Consider the following 26,924-nt stretch of genomic DNA (forward strand, 5'->3'; position numbering starts at 1 on the left):
CCAAAAAATTACACCTGGGGACATTGAAATCAAGGCCAGAGCGGACTGACCAAATTTCAACTACTTTTCAACGTCCATGGACATCCAGTGTTGGTCGGTGCTCAGTGGGTGTGGATCCTGGCTACAGTAAATGGAAAGAGAGGGGGCTCATGGGTAGGTGTCAGTAAGAGCTGGGAGAGGTAACAGTAGCTGGAAAGAAAGAGAGAGAGAGAGAGAGAGACTGTTTTCACACTAGCTTTGACCACCAGATGACAGAAAAGAAAACAGTTACGAGCTGAACATAACAGTATGCCAGAGGAAGGGAGGACAGTAGCCCGTGACGTAACTGTGGTTTGTGACTACTAAGATTTCCCATTGTAGCCAAATCAATTGCAGCAATTCCGTTAGAGATTTTAGGTAATTCTGTTACCGATTTGGTAACAGAATTATACGTTTTAATCACTTACTAATTAATAAACAGAAATTGATAAAACACTAACTAATTGATAAGTCTACCTTTAGTTGTTACTTCTGGGAACTTTCCTTATATGGGAGGAACATTTGCAAATATCTTAAAGATACAGTACAGTGCCTTCGGAAAGTATTCAGACCCCTTGACTTTTTCAAAAAAAGTTACAGCCTTATTCTTAGATGGATTAAATAAAACAATTTCCTCAGCAATCTACGCACAATACCCCATAATGAAAAAGTGAAAACCGGTTTGTGGATTTTTTTATACATTTGCTGCCTTATTTACATAAGTATTCAGATTCTATGCTATGAGACTCGAAATTGAGCTCAGGTCCATCCTGTTTCTATTGACCATCCTTGAGATGTTTCTACAACTTGATTGGAGTCCACCTGTGGTAAATTCAATTGATTGGACATGACTTGGAAAAAGGCACACACCTGTCTATATAAGGTCCCACAGTTGACAGTGCAAGTCAGAGCAAAAACCAAGCCATGAGGTTGAAGGAATTGTCTGCAGAGCTTCGAGACAGGATTGTGTCGAGTTACAGATCTGGGGAAGGGTACCAAAACATTTCTGCAGCATTGAAGGTCCCCAAAAACACAGTGGCCTCCATCATTCTTAAATGAAAGAAGTTTGGAACCACCAAGACTCTTCCTAGAGCTGGCCGCCCGACCAAACTGAGCAATCGGAGGAGAAGGACCTTGGTCAGGGAGGTGACCAAGAACCTGATGGTCACTGACAGAGCTCTAGAGTTCCTCTGTGGAGATGTGAGAAACTTCCAGAAGGACAACCATCTCTGCAGCACTCTACCAATTAGGCCTTTATGGTAGAGTGGCCAGACGGAAGCCACTCCTCAGTAAATGGCCCACGACAGCCCGCTTGGAGTTTGCCAAAAGGAACCTAAAGACTCTTAGACCATGAGAAACAAGACTCTCTGGTCTGAGGAAACCAAGATTGAACTGTTTTTCCTGAATGCCAAGTGTCACGTCTGAAGGAAACCTGGCACCATCCCTACAGTGAAGCATTGTGGTGGAAGCTGCAGGGTCTGGGAGACTAGTCAGGATTGAGGCAAAAATGAACGGAGCAAAGTGCAGAGAGATCATTGATGAAAACCTGCTCCAGAGCCAACAGGACAACGACCCTAAGCACACAGCCAAGATAAAGCAGGAGTTGCTTTGGGACAAGTCTCAATGTCCTTGAGTGGCCACGAATCCTCCACGTGGGGGAGCTGACAGGAGTGGCAAGAAAAAGAGGGCATTTTTTCTGGTCTAATCCACCACCTTTTCATCAGAATTGATCTAATTAAAACAATAAAGTTGCATAACACTTTTTTTTCTTAAGCAAGTCTTTACATCTTTTACGTCTAGCTAAGGAGTTTTGTGCTTGAAGAAAGATTTTTTTTGTTAGGTTTGATAATGTGCACTAGCTTATTAGTGAGCTAGCTAATGTTAGCTTGCTAACTGAGCAAGGCAGTTACACACACTTCATATTAAACAAATGGGGTGGTAAAGTGCAGGACAATGCAAACAACACTAAATGCTTTACTAAGCTAGCTATCTAGCCACTGTAGTTAGTAACATAATTAAATCACAATTAATTTGTTTTCATGAAGCAGCTCCTGTAGCTGACTGCTGAGAGTCAATGCAGTGTCTTTACTTTACCTAGCTAGCGCAACAGCTAGCTAGCATATCATGCTAACCATTTAGATAACGTTAGCCAGCTACCAAAAAAATGATCTATGGTCTGTATGCGATTTTGGAGAGTGAATTAAATGATTTCTAACATCATCCTGCTAGCTAGTTATATAGACAGGTTGGTTATTTAGCAACAACACCAACTATGGGGCAGAACAGATGGGGTTAGCTTAGATTGTTGACAACATGTAAACTATATTTCTTCTCCAATGTTTATTGAAAACAAATACATTTGCACAATGAGCACTTGTTACAGATGCATTGTTACAGTTGTTGGTCAGCTATAGTGACACAGACTTCTATCCAATTGAAGCGTGCACATCATTTTCGTGGCGTTGTCAGCTAACCCGCCTATACCTGTGGCCATCTGGTTAGTATTAACAAGGGCTTTCTACAACAATAGCAACATTAGCTAGCTGGCACTGACTAGACCATAAAGCACCATACATGGAAATGCATTGCCAAACAACGCTACTGCCACCTTCTGGTTTGGAGTATTTGTAACAAGGCTGAATGGCTGACAACTTCAAGGTCTTTGCTGTGTGTACACAAAAGAGATTGACTGCCAACACTCTGTTCAGAGGTCCTGAGTAATGTTGGCAGGCAAACGTTTGACAATCCTACAGGTGTATCTGAGCTCTTATAGGCCTTGTGGTGGAGGCAGGGAGCTTGACTGGGAATTGTGTTTAGGCCCCACAGCGGAGCTTCATTCCACATAATAGCACTCATGGTACTGAAGGGATAAATTAACCGTATGTTCACAACTGTGAACTGAATTCCGATGCCTGGTGCAATTCTTTTTGCAAAAAGCCCCTCACATACCAACAGTCTACATACCCAAAGAATCCAATGACTGGGCTCCTTGTTAAATGAGACAGGCACACCGCATGTGCAGATGCAGTATCTTAATTTGAGACAGTTTCACACGTGTCATTTAGCTCTTATCCAGAGCGACTGCGGTTAAGTGCCTTGCTCAAGGGTACATAGACAGATGTTTCACAAAGTCAGCTCTGGGATTCAAACCAGAGACCTTTCAGTTACTGGCTCAACGCTTTTAACAGCTTAACAGTAGGAAAAAAAATCCTGCAGCAACAGGAAATATGAATTGTTATGTGGATTATAATTAATGGATATTTTGTCGATACATCTTTTGTTAGTGCAAATTAGGTGTGACATTTTAAAGTGGAAATTACTAACTTTAAGCATGAAACACACCAAGAATCTGACTGCCGATAGACTGCCAATAGCTATTTATCACAGTAGAAAGCCGTTCCTTCTCTTGCTATAACAAAATATGTATCTGCTGTGTACAGACCTGGTACCGACGAACCTACATCTCATAAAGTCTCCCGCTGCTGTGCTAGATAAGTCTGTCGCTCATGCACAGCGAATCTGATTACGTCACCAGTTTCCCATGGATGACCACCATCGTTAAAGCGAGAAAGAGATTCGTTTCCGCTACCTTCTTGCCTGTAATTGACTATGGTGACACATTGTATATATATGCACCTGTGGTGTCATTTTGTATGCTGGACACTGTGTACCATGGGGCTCTGAGGTTTGTTACAAATTCTAAAGCGCTCAAACATAAATAAACCATCTCCAAAACTCTCACCCATCACTGTACCTTCTATATGAGAGTGAGCTGGCCTTCCTTAGATCTTTGGAGACTAAGTCATTGGTGCATTTTTATTTATAAAGCTCCCATTTTACCTGTGTACATACGGTACATTGTCAAGCAGACTAATGACAAATATCACCTACACTCACAGGACTGTAATTCTCCTTGACTTGAGACTACAGGAGCTTGTCTCCTTGAATGGTTTTAAAGCTAGGGAAAAATCTATGGTGGAAAATGTATTGGGGGGCCATCAATGTTTTGACCCCTAGTTAAACCACTCCACACAAAACCTATGTGCGTGTTCAATATGCCAACGGATGTTTTTAAACTGTAGTGCAATTGTGTTTTATGTTGTAAATGTTTGAAACAGTGTGCTGCTATTTTTGAAAAAATATTTTTAATCTCAATGAGTAAAATGAGAAAAAAGAAGAAATCCGCACAGTGTTCTTGATAGTAACACTGCTCTTTAACAAGCTTTACGTATCGTCCTCACGGCCTTGGTCAGAGCTTTTGTGATTTTTTTTAAATAGCACCCTTATGTAGACCTAGCCCCACCCACATCCGTTCCACGCATCGAATGGGGTTGGAGTCGAGGGAAAACAAATAAGCGCTACCAAATATAACAATATGCATTTCATAAATATTCGAATAAAGTGTGTACATTAAACGTATTAAACATGTCTGTAAAACCACAATGAGGACATCGACATACCAAGCAAGTTTTCATAATACAATGGGTACAGCGCAAGAAAAGAAATGGGCCATAATCCATGTTCACATTTACAACATAACATATACATAGGCATTTCATCATTAAGTCCTTTAGGGAATAATGTCTGGAGGGTGAAAATCCCAAAACATTCTCTTTTGCTCAGAGTATTATTAATATCACCTCCCCTGTCTGATATCTTGACTTTCTCTATGCCACAAAATTTTATAAAAAGGTAGAAATGTCATGTTTTAGGTCATTAAAATGTACTGCGACTGGACAATCTGTGTCGTTTCTCCTGGTTTAACTTTTATGTTCACTAATTCTGTTTGAGAGAATGAGAGGTTTTAACTACATGCACTAAACATTCGGGGTTCAACTTAGGGTTATTGGCACTGAAAATTGCCCCCAAAAGGTTCTTCCAAGAACCCTATAGGGGTTCATTGAAGAACCTCCTTAGTTGGTGGGGGTTCTTGCAGGAACCGAACTGCCCACTGGGATTTGAATTTGAAAAGACAGCAGGTGCAGTCACTTACCTGAAAAATGTAAATATCAACTCAATTCAAGGTAAGGTTTGTCCCTTGTATGATCTAAATTGATATTGTTTTATGATGATACCGTCTATCTTTTCATATTTGTGCAAATTGTTCTAAAACAGAAAATGGACACAATTCAATGAATATCAATAAACAAAGAGCTGTATTTGATGCAGATGACTGAACTGCTAAAGTTTGTGTCTGTAGGGATACAGATGAGGCATTCAAAGGTATGTCAATTGGTATTGGTATGTTATGCAGATCACATTTACCATCCTCCTTCCTTCCTCTTTAATGAATATTCAATAGGCCTCTACATTATGGACAAGGTATGTGTATGAAAACCATTATCAAAACAGTTTTTTAAATTCATATTTACCACAAAAACCAAGGTACAAAATATTGTGTTGTTGTTATTGTTATGCATATTATTAATAATATTAACAGGGGGGGTAGTTCAAAAATGTACCCCAAAAGGTTCTTCAAAAGGTTCTTTGAGGATGCATTAAAAGGGGTTCTTTGAAGAACCTATAAGGGTTCACCCACAGTTTCAATTTGAAGAACCCCTAAAGGATACTCCAGGAAGCTTTTCTTTTTAGAGTGTAGCATAACCTGGTAAAATAAAGGTAAAAAAAGACCTCTGCCTGCCCTTGACCTGTCGTTTTTCCTGCCCCCTGTTCTAGTAATAAACTTTTGTTACCTCGGCACAGTCTTCGTCCGGGTCTTCCCTGAAACGTGATAAAAGGTCAAGTCTTTTAATCTTGTCTCCATTCACATAGTATTCTTTGCTGTCAACAAACGCTGTTCATGTTTGTGGTTTAGCTCAGAATAAGGCCTTTTCATCACCCTGCCTGGACATAATAAGGATTAATAGGGGTACTGGGGAGAGAAGGCATGCTGTTGGAGCCAACTGGCACACTAACACAGCAGCACAGTTAACACACCACCCTAGTTACTCTGAACTGTATGAAATGTTGCTTGTCCCATGAACTGTATCCACGCGTTATTTGTTATTGTAATACTGCTAGTGATTGACCTTGGTGTACGTACAGTACCAGCCAAAAGTTTGGACACACTTACTCATTCAAGGGTTTATCTTAATCTTTACTATTTTCTACATTGTAGAAAGATAAATAAATAAAAATTCCAGTGTGGGCTTGTCTTCTAAAAATATATTTTTTTGGGGGGGAGGGAGTACTCGAACAATCAAAACATTTAAAATGCCCATCCCTACCAATGAGGCCTAGTCAACAAAATATCAGATCGCATGTGTCACGGTTATCGTCGGTGAAAGAGGACCAAAATGCAGCAGGTACGTGTATGCTCATTTTGAGATTTATTAACTTTCCAAAATGAATACAAAATAACAAACCACGAGAATGAACAACTAACAGTCTGTCAAAGCATAGTGCTTTACACAGAACAATCACCCACAAATCACAAACACAGACACACCCTTATATATGAGACTCTCAATCAAAGGCAGATAGACAACACCTGCCTTCAACTGAGAGTCCCAATCCCAATTAACCAACATAGAAACACACTCACCAGACTAGACATAGAAATACATAAACAGACTATAAACCAAAACCCCGGAAATACTAAATCAAACACCCTTAATCAAACACACCTCCCTGAACCACATAAAACAAATACCCTCTGTCACGCCCTGACCAAACTACAAAACAATTAACCTTATATACTGGCCAGGACGTGACAGCATGACACAATCTATATTTAGGCTTGTTACATTAACAATAAACAAACGCAGTAAACAAAAGGCAAATGGAGATCCAAATAACAAACACAGCCTACTACAGCGAGATGTTGTCTTGCCAAACAAATAGGCCTATAGGCTCGCTTCAAGCATGGAAAAACCATGCCGCTCATGAGTACAGCAACACTTCTGTGGATCAAATTCGACCGACTTAATCAACTAAGCAATGCCAGCCTACCCCAAACACGTTTCCAATATGTACAGTTCCATTTCCAACCACGTATCCATTTCTATGAGGAACACCTAATATTGAGTTGCACACCCCAAAGTCAATCCATGTTTCCAGTGCAGTAAGCACAGTCAGCATAGTGGAGAGGGGCCAAGAGAATCGTTGCTGGATATCAAGTGGGGTCCATTTGTCCTCATTGGAGCCGGAGCGGGCAAGTGACATTAAACTCAGCTTCCACCAAATCAGTTTTGCTTCGATCTAGCAGTAGTTTCACCTTTATTTACAATAAGAAAGTCATGGTTCTCTGGGTCAAGGGCACACAGGGCCTTCACAAATTGGCTGTTACGTTCGCTGAATCATTCGGATATTTCACCAATGACAGCATCCGAGAACAGTCTTTTACACTCAATCTTTTCTCCTCTGTCCTGCTGGCCTACTGTACTATCCACCACATTGCTGGAGATTTGTACTTACAGTTGAAATCGAAAGTTTACATACCCCTTAGCCAAACACATTTAAACTCAGTTTTTCACAATTCCTGACATTTAATCCTAGTAAAAATTCCCTATCTTAGGTCAGTTAGGATCACCACTTTATTTTAAGAATGTGAAATGTCAGAATAATAGTAGAGAGAATGATTTATTTCAGCTTTTATTTCTTTCATCACATTCCCAGTGGGTCAGAAGTTTACATACACTCAATTAGTATTTGGTAGCATTGCCTTTAAATTGTTTAACTTGGGTCAAACGTTTTGGGTAGCCTTCCACAAGCTTCCCACAATAAGTTGGGTGAATTTTGGCCCATTCCTCCTGACAGAGCTGGTGTAACTGAGTCAGGTTTGTAGGCCTCCTTGCTTGCACACGCTTTTTCAGTTCTGCCCAAAAATGTTCTATAGGATTGAGGTCAGGGCTTTGTGATGGCCACTCCAATACCTTGACTTTGTTGTCCTTAAGCCATTTTGGAAGTATGCTTGGGGTCATTGTCCATTTGGAAGACCCATTTGCGACCAAGCTTTAACTTCCAGACTGATGTCTTGAGATGTTGCTTCAATATATCCACATCATTTTCCTGCCTCATGATGCCATCTATTTTGTGAAGTGCATCAGTCCCTCCTGCAGCAAAGCACCCACACAACATGATGCTGCCACCCCCGTGCTTCACGGTTGATATGGTGTTCTTCAGCTTGCAAGCGTCCCCATTTTTCCTCTGAAAATAACGATGGTCATTATGGCCAAACAGTTCTATTTTTATTTAATCAGACCAGAGGACATTTCTCCAAAAAGTACGATCTTTGTCCCCATTTGCAGTTGCAAACCGTAGTCTGGCTTTTTTATGGCGGTTTTGGAGCAGTGGCTTCTTCCTTGCAGAGCGGCCTTTCAGGTTATGTCGATATAGGACTCGTTTTACTGTGGATATAGATACTTTTGTACCCGTTTCCTCCAGCATCTTCACAAGGTCTTTTGCTGTTGTTCTGGGATTGATTTGCACTTTTCATTCCAAAGTACGTTCATCTCTAGGAGACTCCTTCCTGAGTGGTATGATGGCTGCGTGGTGTTTATACTTGCGTACTATTGTTCGTACAGATGAACGTGGTACCTTCAGGCATTTGGAAATTGCTCCCAAGGATGAACCAGACTTGTGTCATGCACAAAGTAGATGTCCTAACCGACTTGCAAATACTATAGTTTGTTAACAAGACATTTGTGGAGTGATTGAAAAACTAGTTTTAATGACTCCAACCTAAGTGTATGTAAACGTCCGACTGGTGGTGTGTCAGTGCCACTGGCACTGCGCTGTGTCCGAATGGCTTTGTCACATGCGCCAAATACAACAGGTGTAGACATTACAGTGAAATGCTTACTTACAAGCCCATAAACAATGCAATTTTAAGAAAAAAAATGTAATAAAAGAAATAAAAGTAACAAATAATTAAAGAGCAACAGTAAAATGACAATAGCGAGGCTATATACAAGGGGTACCGGGAATAGAGTCAAGTGTGCGGGAGCACTGGTTAGTCGAGGTAATTGAGGTATCATGTACATGTACTAAAGTGACTCTGCATAGATAATAAACAGAGAGTAGCAGCAGCGTAAAAGGGGGGGGGCAATGCAAACAGTCTGGGTAGCCATTTGATTAGATGTCCAGGAGTCTTATGTCTTGGGTGTAAAGATCCGTTGTTTTTGCCTGGAGTAATTTGTTGTTTGGAGGATCGAGAAGACTGAGGTTTCTGGGCACCATGGTGGCTGTGAAAATCGGGAACCGTCACCGCCTTCAGCAGCCTTCAGTCTTACTGTGTTGTACGAACACGTGCATTTGATGTCAGAGAGGAACTTCACAATGCTGTCACAACTTTTAACAACCACTGACACAGTAGCTAGGTGTCGCCTTCTCCTTTGGCTTTGTTTAGGTACTTTCGCGAAGCCAATTTCTGATATCCATTGTGGCAGTGGCAGATTAGCTGGTTCGAGCTCGCTAAATAGGCTGAGGCTAATAACACTAATGCTTTTTACAGCTAGCTAAGAAGCTAACTAATCTCACTAGTGGTGGGTATGAGGCAGAGTTGAGTGAAGCAGCTTCAACTGTAAAAGTGACCCTGCCTTTACAAATCAAAATAAAATATTACAGGTGGAGACGTATGATGTTATTCACTTAGCCTACCAGAGATGAGAAATGTTTTTTCCCGCTTTTTATGGAAACCCAAAGGAGTCATACCTAACTGGCCCGGTGGCTTTCCATAGTCCCTCTACACACAAACACACTAGTATTGCTTTAGAGCCCTAATAAAACGAGCTAGATCGCTCAAATGTACAAAAATATCTGAAATGTAGCCGTACACATCAACAACCGTCGTTTTATAGAACAACACAGAAAGATACGCGCTCCCCTACGACATACAAGTAGATCCAAAATGCAATACGTGGCTATCAAATTTGTTTCACACACACAAATGCTATAGCAAGAGAGCAGGGAGGGGGCGTTTTCATATTATTGACATCATGCAAATGAATGATAGCGTAAACGTTTGCCTACTTCCTTTAGTAGACTACACGCGGTATTGGTCTTACTACTGCGACATAAAAATGAGGCCCACTGAAATGCAGGCATATACACAACAACTGTCATTTTACACACAAGAAAGCAAGCGATGTTGAAGAGAAGCCCCACGAAGACTGTTAGCCCAAGATGCGCTCATTAAAACAGCACACACCGTAACCATCGATTCAGGACCGTGGACAGAAGGCTACCCGCCAGTCAGCGTGATGAAAGGATAACATTTGTGGTGCTGCAAATTTCAGCACCACCGGAGTGGACAGCCAGGACAACAGGAGCACTGCTCCAGGGCTCACCTCAGAGCACAACCAATTAAGCTACATTGGTCATTGTCCCTATACCCATAAAATAACAAACAAAGCTGTATATCTATCAATAGCAATTCCACCCACAAAAGCAAGTAGCCTAATGACATTAAGAATCGCAGATCAATCTAAAAGATGCACTGAAGGAGCCTCCTGAGTGGCGCAGCTGTCTAAGGCACAGCATCAGAACCGGGTTCGATCCCATGCTGTGTCGCAGACGGCCGCGACTAGGAGACCCATGAGGCGGTGCACAATTGGCCCAGCGTCGTCTGAGTTAGTGGAGGGCTTGGCCGGCCGGGATGTCCTTGTCCCATCACACTCTAGCAACTCCTTTTGGTGGGCTGGGCGCATGTACGTTGACTTCAGTTGCCAGTTATAAGGTGTTTCGTCCGACACATTGGTGCGGCTGGCCTCCGGGTTAAGTGAGCAGTGTATCAAGAAGCAGTGTGGCTTGGCAGGGTTGTGTTTCGGAGGACACATGGCTCTCGACCTAAACTACACATAACATTAAAAAAAACTGCAGAACAACCAGTAGGGTTACATGAGGGAAAACCAATGAATAAATTATTCTGGCACAGCGGCCAGGGCCATAAAGGTTGTAGTTTACCATTTAGAGGAGTTGCAGCCTCCTAAATGCTCTGTTAAACCTCATGAAAAGTTTCTGATTCCGTTCTCCTTCCTGGCAGCTGGACAAGCTAGGCTTTTCGATGATGTAACATGCTCTGTGTTCAGAGTCTGTGTTCACAGAATACGCTGTATCTCTGAAGAACACTGAGTGGGGTCCATTTGTTGTTGCTGGCTGTGGTTGCAATTTCAGTTTGCAATAAACTCTGCTTCCACTGGTTCAGTTTTGGTTAGATAGCAGGTCGTCAGGTGCTAGTGGCTAAGGGTAACAGAGGTGCAGGTGCTTGCTGTGATGTTACCCTCATGCTGCTGGTGCTAGGCCCTGGCTCTTTTCGATCTTGTTGGTCAGCAGGCGGAGTGGGGGATGGGCGGTTGTTACATTTGATGCTAGGCTCCTCAACCTCAGTGGTTGTGGCTGTTGCAGGCTGGTCGCTGAGCTTGGCATCGCTCTTGACATGGTGGTCCTCAGTATTTTTTTGCTCTTGGCGGTGCCACCTATTTTCGGCTGATCAAAGCTTAGCCAACTAGCTATAATTGTTCAGCGCGCAACTACCAAAACCTAACGAAGCTAGTAACCACTAGCTAGCCTATTATTAGCTGTAGCTGTCTGCAAAAGTGAACAACATTTTCCCCTCTCTGTCAAAAAAAAATCTGCCCTGAGATCCCATGAGCTTCCTAAACAAGGTAATTGCCCAATCAGAATGCATTTTAACTACTAAATATTACATCTCCCCTCCCTCACCTGGCATATAGCCTCTGTCCTGGTCTGTGTTACTGGCAGGCCTGGCAGCGCTACATTGGCAAAACCGGGCAGGTTAATTCATATACTATTTATTTTGTTTATGGGGAAACAAAACTGGGGGGAGGCACAAATTCTATCTGGGGGGGGGGGTCCATGCTCGGCTTTGCCACCCCGTAGAGCCAGCACTCTGTTTATTATCATGACACAATGCAGCGGAGATAAAGATTTTGCGCAAACCTGTCACACAATCATGTGAACTTTATTGATATTCTTATATATAGACATAAAACTAAAACCGAGGGGGCACAAGCCCCCTTTTGCCCCCTCATGGAACCGGGCCTGTTAAGTAGGCTTGATTGTGTTAAACAGACAAGGGCAGTGCCTCAAAATGGTCTATGCCTGGGACTTATCACTAAATTCACCACTGCACACACACACACACACCAACCCATGTATTAAATCACAGCACTATCACGCCTCAGACATGGAAGTTGAGTAGACTATAACCTGGGAAAAGTCACTGGGACAAGTTCCAGACCCCTCAGAGCACCATAGACACAACATGACAGCCAGACTATCCAGGTCTGCCCCCCCCCCCCCCCCACCCCACCCCACCCACCCAACCAACCAACCCATTTCCTCTCTCACACAGTGTCAGTGACATCCACACGCTTACACACGTACGCACACACACACACACACACACACACACACACACCAATAATACCCTTTAGGAGCAGAGATTGATTCTGACAATAAGGGGGCTCTCTGTGTCAAGCCTAATGATAAAACAATTCACTCAACAGCCTTGCATTAGACTCACTAGACCAGTGGTTCCTAAACCTTTTATTGTCCCGTACCCCTTCAAACATTCAACCTCCAGCTGTGTAGCCCCTCTAGCACCAGGGTCAGCGCACTCTCAAATTTTGTTTTTTGCCATCCTTGTACGCCTGCCACACACACACGCTATACGATATATTTATTAAACATAAGAATAAGTGTGTGTTTGTCACAACCTGGCTCGTGGGAAGTGTCAAAGAGCTCTTATAGGACCAGGGCACAAATAATAATGTCACGGGTGTCGTAGGGTTTAGACCAAGACGCAGCGGGAAAATGTATACTCATCGGACAAAGAAGGAAAACCAAAACGTATACAAGGAAACCACGACGACAAAGCACAGGCCAGTAAGGCACAAAGCTATACACAGCAACAATCTCCCACAAAATCCCATGACAAAAACACTCCTAAATATAGGACCTTCAATCAGAGGCAACGATAGACAGCTGCCTCCAATTGAAGGCCCCAATCCCATTACCAAAACATAGAAATACAAACACCTAGACAGAACATAGAAAAACTAACATAGAACAATAACCAAAACCCTGGACTAATAAATCAAATACCCCTCTACCTAAATACATAGCCCGAACCATATAAACCAAATACCCCCTCTACATGAAGACATACACAAACACACCCTGAACCACATAAAACAAAATACCCCCTGCCACGTCCTGACCAAACTACAAGAACAAATATCCCCTTTAGTGGTCAGGACGTGACAAATAATCTATAATGTTGCTCTTTATTTAACCATCTTACATATAAAACCTTATTTGTTCATCGAAAATTGTGAGTAACTCACCACAGGTTAATGAGAAGGGTGTGCTTGAAAGGATGCACATAACTCTGCAATGTTGGGTTGTATTGGAGAGTCTGTTTTAAATCATTTTCCACACACAGCCTGTGCCTGTATTTCGTTTTCATGCTAGTGAGGGCCGAGAATCCACTCTCACAAAGGTACGTGGTTGCGAAGGGCATTCGTGTCTTAACAGCGCAATTTGCCAAGGCAGGATACTCTGAGCGCAGCCCTATCCAGAAATCTGGCAGTGGCTTTTGATTCAATTCTATTTTCACATAACCACTTGTTGCAATTTCAATGAGGCTCACTTGTTCAGATATCAGTAAGTGGACTGTAGGCAGGGCATGGAAGGGATAATGAATTCAGTTGTTTGTGTCATCCATTTTGGGAAAGTGCTCAGGTGCTTCGCTATATCACATTTGACATTGTCCGTAAGTTTGAGTTTATTTGCACACAAAAAAAATCATGCAATGATGGAAAGACCTGTGTGTTGTCCTTGTTAATGCAGACAGAGAAGAGCTCCAACTTCTTAATCATATCCTCAATTTTGTGCCACACATTGAATATAGTTGCGGAAAGTCCCTGTAATCCTAGATTCAGATCATTCAGGCGAGAAAAAACATCACCCAGATAGGCCAGTGATGTGAGAAACACGTCATCATGCAAGCGGTCAGCCAAGTGAAAATGATGGTCAGTAAAGAAAACTTTAAGCTCGTCTCTCAATTTAAAAAAAATTGTCAATACTTTGCCCCTTGATAACCAGCGCACTTCTGTATGTTGTAAAAGCGTTACATGGTCGCTGCCCATATCATTGCATAATGCAGAAATACACGTATTTCAGGGGCCTTGCTTTAACAAAGTTAACAATTTTCACTGTAGTTTCCAAAACATCTTTCAAGCTGTCAGGCATTCCCTTGGTAGCACGAGCCTCTCGGTGGATGCTGCAGTGTCCCAAGTGGCTTGGGAGCAACTGCTTGCACACGCGATACCACTCCACTATGTCTCCCTGTCATGGCTTTTGCGCCATTAGTACCGATACTAAAACGAGCAGCAGCTACATTTGGCTACATACGGACCGTTAGTGGAATTCCCACGAGAGAGTAACGGTTAATGTGAGTGGATGTTAATTATTTGACTAGGCTACCTGTATTTGACATTGTGCTGTTACACTAGATAGTTTAATTTTATTTTTGACAGTGAATCGAGGCTACTCAGGCGAGAAAAAAACCCTCACCTATATGTATACCCCCGACGGCATTGCGTGTACCCCAGTTTGGGAATACCTGCACTAGACAATGAAGTCACAGAAAGTAAGTTGTTCAAGCAAAGTTATCGCCTAAGAGTTATTTAATGCTATTCTTTACCTTTTCGCAAATTGAAAAAGGGCCCACAATTTTCTCACGCAACCATGGTCAGTGAAGACTTCTGCCGCACACGAATCAATTCCTTTCTGATGGTCTGTTCACCGGCAATTTGCCGCAAGTGAACTGGCCGGCTGTTGGAATCGGGTTTGAATAGTGAACGGAGGATGCTCGAGATGATAGCACCACCCTTTGCGTCACTGGTTGCATTCCAGGACGTCTTTACTGCAGTTATGCTGCGCATCTTAGAAGATTGCTGCTATAGTAATGCTGCTATACCCGTGTCACTTTTGCAACACTTTTACTCATGATCAATACAAGCTTGAGACACATTTTGCCAGTCTCAAAAGTAAGTTTGGGATAGGTTAGAACTCGAACTCTGTGATATTTTTATTCTCCTATAGGCCTTCCTGTAAAGGAGTGACATCATGAAGAATGCAGAATGTCCTCGGACAGAAAGACACACTATTTTCTTTCAAGCTTAGTCATCAGCCTGTCTGTAGTCTGTACAGAGGCATCCAGACATCTTAGAAGTGTATCTATCACAGATAATAGAGTTCTATATGTTTGATCTACACAAGAGATAGACAGTAATCAATTAGGAATCAGTCTGCTGTAGTACAGTTTTTCCACATCCAAAATGGCAGTTATGGTTGATATTCAATAAAATAATAAACCTCACCTGTCCGCAGGTTTAACAGCCTGGCTTTCCCTCTGAAGGCCCTCTCCCAGGTCTCTATCAGTAGAACCACTGGAGGCCCTCTCAGGCAGGGGGCTGGAGTTACTGTCTGTTCCCAGGTTATCGGCTCTCTTCATGGGGAGGCCCTCCTCGATCTGATAGGTGACAAGGGTCCCAGGCTGCTGCAAGGTTTTCTTTAGAAGCTTGGGGGTTGGAGATGGCTCTGTGTGAATAGTTTAGTTTATTAGGATCCCCATTAGCTACACGTGCAGATACTCTTCCTGGGGTCCACATAAAATGTACAGTTACATGACAAAGTACAGAACAAGAACTACATAAGATATTACATTAAATTCTAAATAAAAGTTATATTGGTAAGACACCAAGAGACAACAAAAATACTATTTTAACAATATTCATATACACTGAACAAAAATATAAACATAACAAGCAACAATTTTAAAGATTTTACTGAGTTACAGGAAATCAGTGATTTTAAATATATTCATTAGGCCTTTATCTATGGATTTCACATGACTGGGAATACAGATATGCATCTGTTGGTCACAGATACCTTTTTTTAAAAAAGGTAGGGGCATGGATCAGAAAACCAGTCAGTATCTGGTGTGACCACCATTTGCCTCATGCAGCACGACACATCTCCGTTACATAAAGTTGATCAGGCTGTTCATTGAGGCCTGTGGAATGTTGTCCCACTCTTCTTCAATGGCTGTGCGAAGTTGCTGGATATTGGCGGGAACTGAAACACGCTGTCGTACACGTCGATTCAGAGCATCACAAACATGGAGATGGCTCTGTGTGAATAGTTTAGTTTATTAGGATCCCCATTAGCTACACGTGCAGATACTCTTCCTGGCCATGGAAGAACTGGGACATTTTCAACTTCCAGGAATTGTGTACAGATCTTTGTGACATGGGGCCGTGCATTATCATGCTGAAACAAGGTAATGGCAGTGAATGAATGGCATGACAACGGGCCTCTGGATCTCATCACGGTATCTCTGTGCATTCAAATTGCCATCGCTAAATTGTAATTGCGTTCATTGTCCGTAGCTTATGCCTGCCCATTCCGTAACCCCAGTGCCACCATGGGGCACTCTGTTCACAACATTGACATCAGCAATCCGCACACCCACACGACGTTCATTGTCAGCCATCTGCCCGGTACAGTTGAAACCGGGAATCATCTGTGAAGAGCACACTTCTCCAGTACCCTGGTGAGGACAACGAACACGCAGATTAGCTTCCCTGAGACGGTTTCCGACAGTTTGTGCAGAAATTCTTCAGTTGTGCAAACCCACAGATTCATCAGCTGTCCGGGTGGCTGGTCTCAGACGATCCCGCAGGTGAAGAAGCCAGATGTGGAGGTCCTGGGCTGGCGTGGTTACACGTGGTCTGCGGTTGAGGCCTGTTGTACGTACTGCCAAATTCTCTAAAACCGACTTTGGAGGTGGCTTATGGTAGATAAATGAACATTCAATTCTCTGGCAACAGCTCCGATGGACATTCTTGCAGTCAGCATACCAATTGCACTCTCCCTCAAAACTTGAGACATATGCGGCATTGTGTTGTGTGACAGAACTGCACATTTTAGAGTGGTTTTATTGTCCCCAGCACAAGGTGCACCTGTGTAATTATCATGCTGTTTAATCAGGTTATTGATATGCCACACCTATCAGGTGGATGGATTATCTTGGTAAAGGAGAAATGCTCACTAACAGGGATGTAAACAAATTTGTGCACAAAAGTTGAGAGAAATAAGCTTTTGTGCGTATGGAGAAAAATCTATCTGGGATCTTTAATTTCAGCTCATGAAACATGGGACTAACACTTTACATGTTGCGTTGATATTTTTGTTGAGTGTACATGTATATAGTACAGTTAAATTAGATCTTTAAAAAGAGGAGAGTTACTGTGATACAAGATGTTTATCTGTTTTTTTAAAGCAAAACTTGCTTTTTGCCTGAATAACCTCTGGTGGCAGAGCATTCCACGATGACATGGTTTAATACATACCTGATGGACGCATTAAATTCGTTTTTGTTTTGGGTACCGTGAAGAAACCTCTAGTGGCGTGTCTGGTGGGGTATGTACAGTTGAAGTCGGACGTTTACATACACCTTAGCCAAATACATTTAAACTCAGTTTTTCACAATTCCTGACATTTAATCCTAGTAAAAATTCCCTATCTTAGGTCAGTTAGGATCACCATTATATCCATTTGGAAGACCCATTTGCGACAAAGCTTTAACTTCCTGATTGATGTCTTGAGATGTTGCTTCAATATATCCACATTATTTTCCTGCCTCATGATGCCATCTATTTTGTGAAGTGCACCAGTCCCTCCTGCAGCAAAGCACCCCCACAACATGATGCTGCCACCCCCTTGCTTCACGGTTGATATGGTGTTCTTTGGCTTGCAAGCCTCCCCCTTTTTCCTCCAAACATAACGATGGTCATTATGGCCAAACAGTTCTATTTTTGTTTCATCAGACCAGAGGACATTTCTCCAAAAAGTACGATCTTTGTCCCCATGTGCAGTTGCAAACTGTAGTCTGGCTTTTTATGGCGGTTGTTACGTTCCCCAGTTTCTGTGTTGTGGTTTTGTTTGTATGTGTGTGTTTCAGGATGGATTCCTGAAATTCCCCCAAGCAGCTGATTGGTCGACCCCAATGATGATTGGAGCTGACCCCGCCCTCTCGTCAGAAACAGCTGTCTTCAATTACCGACTGCTTCTGAAGCTATATAAGCCAGTGTTCTGTTGCTCAGAAGAGAGATGATTAGTATGTCCTGTGTTGGTTTCTGCTGATTGGTATGTCCCATGTTGGTTGTTGCTGAGCGAGAGCTTATTAGTATGTCCCGTGTTTGTCAATTGGATGCATTATTTGTATTTACATTGTTTGTGTTATTCTGTTTCATTTGTTCCAAGGGGGAAGAAGGCACCTAGGGAGTGTTTAGGCAAGAGGCCTGCGGCCATACATAACCTGTTGTATTTACTGTCTATACACACTAGGTAAGACCTGGGTGGACCACCCCCTGTATTTTGGTTAGTGCACCAGGTGGTGCTAAGATAGGTAAATAGTGGGTAGGTAGGAAAGGGGGTTTTGACATTTACTTTCTTTGCTTTGGTTCCATTCAGCCCCTTTCCCCAAACTTACCGTGTGACGGAATACATTTCCTGTAAACGGTAATTGTCTGCCTTTTGTCATCCTTACTCGCACCTACAGTCCCATACTTCTTCCACTCCACGGGGAGTTGAGTTGTAGCAGGGTGTTGCATTCCCTCTTAGAGGTGTACGTAACATAATGGGGGCTCATCCGGGATCCCTTAAACCCACCGGACCCTGCTACACTGAGCTCTGTGGTTAGTGATTGAGGTGTGATGGTAGGTAATGAGTTTGGATGACTGGTTTAGTTTGTGTGTTCAGTAGGCTGCAGTGTACAAAATGGCTGCCTCAGCCCTCCAAGTTTATTGAAGCGCCCTCTGATGGTTTGGTGGGGCTGCGGAAAGTAGACCTTTTTCGCTATAGCTGACCATTATGGACTCTTCGGCCCTGAGAAAGCCCTGAAGGCTGAGCTTTTGGTGCTAGTCAGGGAGGGTTTGGTGAGAACGAATTCTCATTGAAAGATGAGGAGAGGGAGGCTTCAGGAGAGGAGACGTGTAGACCTTCCGATGCCAAGTCGGAGGACAGGGCGGAGGAAGGGGTTGCTCGTACCCCCTTTACATTGCCCCGATTTGACCCTTCTGCTTCGGGTAGTTCAGACAGGACCGCTAGGCTGAAGGTGAGGCTGGCCCGTTTAGAAATGGAGCAAAAAGATAGACGACGTTCGATCTAGGAATTAGGAAAATGGAAATCGACAAGGAGGTGAGGATCCGACAACTGGAGCTAGATGCTGGCGCCAGTGACTCCACCAGCTGCTTATCATCAAGCCCACTTCGATGTGAGTAAAAATATAGCTTTAGTCCCTCCATTCCAGGAGTCAGAAGTTGATTCCTATTTCTCTGCGTTTGAGCGTGTGGCCACTGCACTGCATTGGCCACTTGAGGTTTGGCCGCTCCTGTTGCAATGTAAATTGTCTGGGAAAGCCCAGGAAGTAGTAGCTGCTCTCTCCCTGGAAGACAGTTTACGCTATGATACAGTTAAACCTGTGTTGCGGGCTTATGATTTGGAGCTTGAAACTTATAGGCAGCGCTTCAGGAACCACAAAAAACCCTCTCACCGTACATTTCAGTTTGCTAGGGACAAAGTCTGTTCAATCGCAGGTGTTCAGCCAGCAAAGCTAACACCTTTGATATTCGGGAGTTGATGCTGTTGGAGGATTTTAAAAGCAACCTCCCTGATAGAATTGTAGTTCGCTTTGACAGACTCTTTGGTGCGCCTCGTTTTGAAGGGTGAACGATTACATCATCAGTGCCTTGTTCAGGTCGCTTTTCCTCTGACAACCCTAAGCCTTTTAATGAAATCCGTAAATGTTTTCACTGTCACCAAAAGGGTCACGTGATTGCGGACTGCCCGGTTTTGAGAAATAAACCGAAACAGTCACCGTCCCCTAAAATGAAAAGTGTGGGTTTAGTCAAGTCTTTGGCTCATCCGTTGGACCGAGTTATTGATTCAGCATTTGGGAAACCGCATCCTGTCTATGCTCCTTTTATCTCTACCAGTTGTGTTTCCTTAACTGGAGAACAAGTGGATCAAAAGCCCATACGAATCTTCTGCGACACCGGGGCGGCGCAGTCAGTAATCGTTACTGATGCTTTACCCTGGTCTCCTGAAACGTATTGTGGCTCGCATGTCACATTACAGGGGATAGTGACAAACCGTACCTGTACCATTACACTGGGTCCACTTAGTGTCAGACTTCGTATCAGAACGTTTCCGTGGTGTAGTGTCTACACTGCCAGTAAAAGGAGTCACATTGCTACTGGGAACGATATTGCTGGTGGTAACACAACTCCTGTTTTAGCGGTAGTAGACAACCCAGAAATCAAAACTAAAGATGATAAATTGGTTCAAGCATTTCCCCATGTTTTTCCTGCTTGTGTGTTAACAAGGGCACAATCTTGCAAGCTAGGAGATGTGGTAGATTTGTCTAGTTAAATTTGAGTGTTGAGGTAGAAGACAATGCACCGAGTATTCCTTCTGCAATGCCGACAGTTTTTACCCCCGTAAAAACAATGGCAGGGGAAAACGAAATCGTGCCCGAATTACATGACATTTTTTTGTCTGTCACCCCCGAGAAGGTGATTCTCCCAACAGTTCCTCAGGTAAGCTGGTCCAGCCTGCCGTCTCCAGTGTGGCTGCGGTGGTGCTGAAGCCTGGCTGGGACCTTAAGGAGGATGGGTTGGAGTTATGCCATACGATACAGCAGTGTGAACGCTTATGTAATTCAGAGATGCTGAAAAGTTACCCTCTCAAATGGAACATTTGGATGACGATCAAACTAATGATCTTATCCTATTGATAGTTTCCTCAATGTTTCAGGACGTTCCAAGTCGCACGTCCATCTTGGAACATGACGTGTCTGTGTTGGGTTCGCTGCTCCTATACGTCAGCATCCGTATCGGGTTAATGCAAAGAAAGGGGAGGTAATGAAAAGTGAGGTAGCTTATTTATTACAGAATGACATGGCAAAACCCAGTAACAGCTCTTGGCGTTCCCCGTGTATTCTTGTTCCTAAGCCTGACGGTACGTCCTGCTTATGTATGGACTATCGTCGTGTAAATGCAGTTACAAAGTGATTATTTTTCCTCTACCTCGCTTAGATGACTGCATTAATGGAATTGGTTCTGCTTGCGTAAGTAAGTTAGATTTGCTAAAAGGTTATTGGCAGGTCCTTCGGACATCTCAGCTTTCATTACGCCAGAACTTCATACAATACACTGATGCCCTTTGGCATGTGTAATGCACCTGCTACTTTTCAGCGCCTAGTTAACATTGTGTTCGATGATGTGCCAAATTGTACTGCTTACCTTGACGATGTAGTGACTCATTCGTCTACTTGGTCTGATCATCTCGCCACTTTAAAGCATGTTTCAGTAGTTTGAGAATGCTTCTTTAACCCTCAATTTGGCCAAATGTGAGTTTGGGAAGGCTACTGTGACTTAGGGTAACAAGTGGGACGAGGTTAAGTACGCCCAGTAACTGGCAAAGTGAAAGCAATTGTTGCTTTCCAAGGTCCCGCGACTCGACGCCAGTTGCACAGATTCCTGGGGATGGTAGGGTACTATTGTACATTTCTTGACGGTAGTAGCTCCCCTTACATCTCTGCTTAGTCCCAAGGTACCATTTAAGTGGTCCCAGGACTGTAACTATGCTTTTGAGTCTGCCAAAGCGCTACTTTGTAGTGCCCCAGTGCTTGCCGCCCCCAACTTTGACAAACCTTTTAAGTTGGAGGTAGACACTAGTATAGTGGGGGTGGGTGCGTTTCTCTTGCAGGAAGATGAAGAGGGAGTGGACCGGCCCATCAGTTTCTTCTCCCGTAAGTTCAACTCGTGTCAGTCAAGGTACTCCAGCATTGAACAAGAGACGCTGGCTTTATTGCTAGCCTTACAGTTCTTTGACGTATATGTGGGCTCCAGTGCCTTGCCTGTACTGGACCATAATCCTTTAGTGTTTTTGAAGCAAATGTACAATCAGAACCGCTGCCTTATGCGGTGGGCTCTGATTGTACAAGGATACAATGTACAGATAAATTATGTGAAGGGTTCAGTGACTGTGGTTGCCGACGCTCTATCACGGGTTTAGTAACTGGGAATGCGTTAGGTTTTGTTATTGCAAACTATGTCTGCATATTTTATGGTGGGTGTGTTATGTTCCCCAGTTTTTGTGTTGTGGTTTTGTATGTGTGCGTTTCAGGATGTATTCCTGAAATTCCCCCAAGCAGCTGATTGGTTGGAGCTGCCCTCGTCAGAAACAGCTGTCTTCAATTACCGACTCCTTCTGAAGCTATATAAGCCAGTGTTCTGTTGCTCAGAAGAGAGATGATTGGACATACTAATGTTGGTTGTTGCTGAGAGCTTATTAGTATGTCCTCTGTTTGTCAATAGGATGCAGTTTTTTTTATTATTGACATTGTGTTCTGTTTCATTTGTTCCCAGGGGGGAGGGGAAGGCACCTAGGGAGTGCTTAGGCAAGAGGCCTGCGGGCATACATAACCTGTCGTATTTACTGTCTATACACTAGGTAAGACCTGGGTGGCCCACCCCCTGTATTTTGGTTAGCGCACCAGATGGTGCTAAGATGGGTAAGTAGTGGGTAGGCAGGTAAGGTAGGAGGGGGCTTTGACATTCACTTTCTTTGCTTCCATTCAACCCCTTTTCCCCAAAAAATGTACCGTGTGAAGGATTAAATTCCCAGTAAATGGTAAATTCTCTGCCTTTGTCATTCTTACTCGCACCTACAATCCCATACCTCTTTCACTCCACGGGGAGTTGAGTTGTAGTAGGGTTTTGCGTTCCCTCTTCCTAGAGGCGTACATAACAGCGATTTTGGAGCAGTGGCTTCTTCCTTGCTGAGCGGCCTTTCAGGTTATGTCAATATAGGACTCGTTTTACTGTGGATATAAATACTTTTGTACCTGTTTCCTCCAGCATCTTCACAAGGTCCTTTGCTGTTCTGGGATTGATTTGCACAAGTACGTTCATCTCTAGGAGACAGAACGTGTCTCCTTCCTGAGCGGTATGACGTCTGTGTGGTCCTATGGTGTTTATACTTGGGTAATATTGTTTGTACAGATGAATGTGGTACCTTCAGGTGTTTGGAAATTGCTCCATGGATGAACCAGAATTGTGGAGGTCTACAATTCTTTTTCTGAGGTCTTGGCTGATTTCTTTTGATTTTTCCCATGATGTCAAGCAAAGACGCACTGATTTTGACGGTAGACCTTGAAATACATCCACAGGTACACCTCCAATTGACTCAAATGTTGTTAATTAGCCTAGCCATGACATTTTCTGAAATTTTCCAAGATGTTCAAAGGCACAGTCCACTTAGTGTATGTAAACTTCTGACCCACTGGAATTGTGATACAGTGAATTATAAGTTAAATTCTGTCTAAACAATTGAAAAATTACTTGTCATGCACAAAGTAGATGTCCTAACCGACTTGCCAAAACTATAGTTTGTTAAGACATTTGTGGAGTGGTGGAGAAATTAGTTTTAATGACTCCAACCTAAGTGTATGTAAACTTCCGACTTCCACTGTTTGTCTGTTTGTTGTGCATGCAATTGGATTATACAAATAGTTAGACTTTTAAACACATGTTTCATCAAGACTGGACGAGGTAGACAATTTCTCCTCAACCATGAAAGATAATCGTGCATGTTTTTGATGTTAGTTCTGTGTGTGCAGTTAAGGGTAAGGCTTGCTGCTTTGTTTTGGGCCATATGCAGCCTTTATTTGCTGCACCTGACCCTATTACTGGACAGTAATCAAAATGGGACAATAGTCTGAACAACTAGTACAGTTGAACATTGCCAAACCGGATCTTATAACAGATATACCTCACCTCAATGTCGCTACAACTTTGTCAATATGACTTGAACCAAATACAATGCTTTTGGTTTTAAGACCAGTTTATTGTTAATTTCCCATTCTGACACTGACTAACTCCTTGCTATGATTCTCAGTGAGCTCATTGGCTGTAGGTGCTGATATGTAGATTGTGCAATCAGCATACATAGTCATTTATGTGAGTAATTTGCAATAGAGAAGAGTAATGGCCCAAGGCAACTGCCCTGATACTGCACTGTACATACCTGAGAAGCTTCCATTGAAGAATACTCTGTTCTATTGGATAAGTACCTCTCCAACTGTGATGTTAATCCGTAATGAGTTTTTATCAACAACAATTTATGAACAATACTCAGACTGCACTAATGAGTCGGACGAGAGGGATTTACTCCAGCCCTCATCCCCGTCATTCAAAAAATTTAAATCGTGGAAGGAGATCGGGGTGCCTTGTATGGATCCAGCGATGAGTGGCTAATCTGCCTTTGCCATAGGTACTATTGGCCAACATACAATCGCTAGATATTAAAGTGGACGAACGACAAGCACGTACATCCTACCAATGGGATATTAACTGTAATATCTTATGTTTCACCGAGTCGTGTCTGAGCAACATACAGCTGGCGGGTTACACACTGTATCGGCAGGATAGAACAGCAGCCTCTGGTAAGACAAGGGGTGGTGGTCTATGTATATTTGTAAACGACAGATGGTGCACGATATCTAAGGACGTCTCAAGGTTTTGCTTGCATGAGGTAGAGTATCATGATAAGCTGTAGACCACACTAAGAGTTTTCGTCTATAGTCTTTGTAGCTGTCTATTTACCACCACAAACCAATGCTGGCACTAGGCCCGCACTCAATGAGCTGTATACGGCCATAAGCAAACAGGAAAACGCTCAGAGGCAGCGCTCCTAGTGGCAGGGGACTTTAATGCAGGGAAACTTAAATCTGTTTTACCTCATTTATACCAGCATGTTAAATGTGCAACCAGAGGGGTAGAACTGCCGCTTTCAAAGAGCGGGACTCTAACCCGGAAGCTTATAAGAAATCCCGCTATGCCCTCCGACGAACCATCAAACAGGCAAAGTGTCAATACAGGACTAAGATTGAATTGTACTACACTGGCTCCAACGTTCGTCGGATGTGGCAGGGCTTGCAAACTATTAGACTACAAAGGGAAGCACAGCCGTGAGCTACCCAGTGACACAAGCCTACCAGATAAGCTAAATTACTTCTATGCTCGCTTCGAGGAAAGTAACACTGAAACATGCATGAGAGCATCAGCTGTTCCGGATGACTGTGATCACGCTCTCTGTAGCCGATGTGAGTAAGACCTTTAAACAGGTCAACATTCACAAGGCCGCAGGGCCAGATGGATTACCAAGACGTAAACTCCAAGCATGCGCTGACCAACTTGGCAAGTGTCTTCACTGACATTTTCAACCTCTCCTTGTCTTGAGTCTGTGATACCAATATGTTTCAAGCAGACCACCATAGTCCCTGTGCCCAAGAACACTAAGGTAACCTGCCAAAATGACTACCGACTCGTAGCACTCACGTCTGTAGCCATAAAGTGCTTTGAAAGGCTGGGCATGGCTCATATCAACACCATTATCCCAGAAACCCTAGACCCACTCCAATTTGCATACCACCCCAACAGATCCACAGAGGATGCAATCTCTATTTTACTCAACACTGCCCTTTCCCACCTGGACAAAAGGAACAGCTATGTGAGCATGCTACTCATTGACTACAGCTCAGCATTCAACACCATTGTGCCCTCAAACCTCATCATTAAGCTAAGAACCCTGGGACTAAAAACCCCCCTCTTCAACTGGATCCTGGACTTCCTGACAGGCCGCCCCCAGGTGATAAGGGTAGGTAACAATACATCTGCCATGCTGATCCTCAACACGGGGGCCCCTCAGGGGTACGTACTCAGTCGCCTCCTGTACTCCCTGTTCACTCACGACTGCATGGCCAGGCACAATTCCAACACCATCATTAAGTTCACAGATGACAACAGTGGTAGGCCTGATCACCAACAATGACGAGACAGCCTATAGGGAGAAAGTCAGAGACCTGGCCGTGTGATGCCAGGGCAACAACCTCTCCCTCAACGTGATCAGGACAAAGGAGATGATTGTGGACTACTGGAAAAGGAGGACCGAGCACGCCCCCATTCTCATCGATGGGGCTGTAGTGGAACAGGTTGAGAGTTTCAAGATCCTTGGTGTCCACATCACCAACAAACTAACATGGTCCAAGCACACCAAGACAGTTGTGAAGAGGGCACGACAAAACCAATTCCCCCTCAGGAGACTGAAAAGATTTGGCATGGGACCTCAGATCCTCTAAAGGTTCTACAGCTGCACCATCGAGAGCATTCTGACTGGTTGCATCACTGCCTGGTATGGCAACTGCTCGGCCTCCGATCGCAAAGCACTACAAAGGGTAGTGCGTACGGCCAAGCTTCCTGCCATCCAGGACCTCTATACCAGGCGGTGTCAGAGGAAGGCCCTAAAAATTGTCAAAGACTCCAGCCACCCTAGTCATAGACTGTTCTCTCTGCTACCGCACGGAAAGCGGTACCGGAGCGCCAAGTCTAGGCTTCTAAACAGCTTCTACCCCCAAGCCATAAGACTCCTGAACATCTAATCAAATGGCTACCCAGACTATTTGCATCCCCCCCCCCATTTTACACTGCTGCTACTCTCTGTTTATTATCTATGCATAGTCACTTTAATAACTCTACATGTCCATATTACTTCAATTACCTCAACTAACCGGTGCCCCCGCACATTGACTCTGTACTGGTACCCCCAATATATAGCCTCACTATTGTTATTTTACTGCTGCTCTTTAATTATTTGTTACTTTTATTTCTTATTTTTTTAGGTATTTTTCTTAACTGCATTGTTGGTTAAGGGCTTGTAAGTAAGCATTTCACCTGTTGTATTCGGCACGTGTGACAAATTAAATTTGATTTGCAACAATACAACTTCAACTATCATCTTATAATTCA

The 26,924-nt window shown here is 43.4% G+C and overlaps 1 protein-coding gene across 2 annotated transcripts in view; it reads right to left on the bottom strand.

Moving 5' to 3' along the window:
- Positions 1 to 26,924, bottom strand: part of sh2d3ca (SH2 domain containing 3Ca) — a 99,354-nt gene that overhangs the window by 65,604 nt on the left and 6,826 nt on the right. For both annotated transcript variants that reach the window (XM_029708579.1, XM_029708578.1), the window contains exon 3: positions 15,369 to 15,588. In XM_029708579.1, the coding sequence (XP_029564439.1) occupies positions 15,369 to 15,588 (220 nt within the window). The remainder of the gene's footprint in view (positions 1 to 15,368; positions 15,589 to 26,924) is intronic.

Source organism: Salmo trutta, chromosome 23 (assembly GCF_901001165.1).
Source record: "Salmo trutta chromosome 23, fSalTru1.1, whole genome shotgun sequence".
NCBI lineage: Eukaryota > Metazoa > Chordata > Actinopteri > Salmoniformes > Salmonidae > Salmo > Salmo trutta.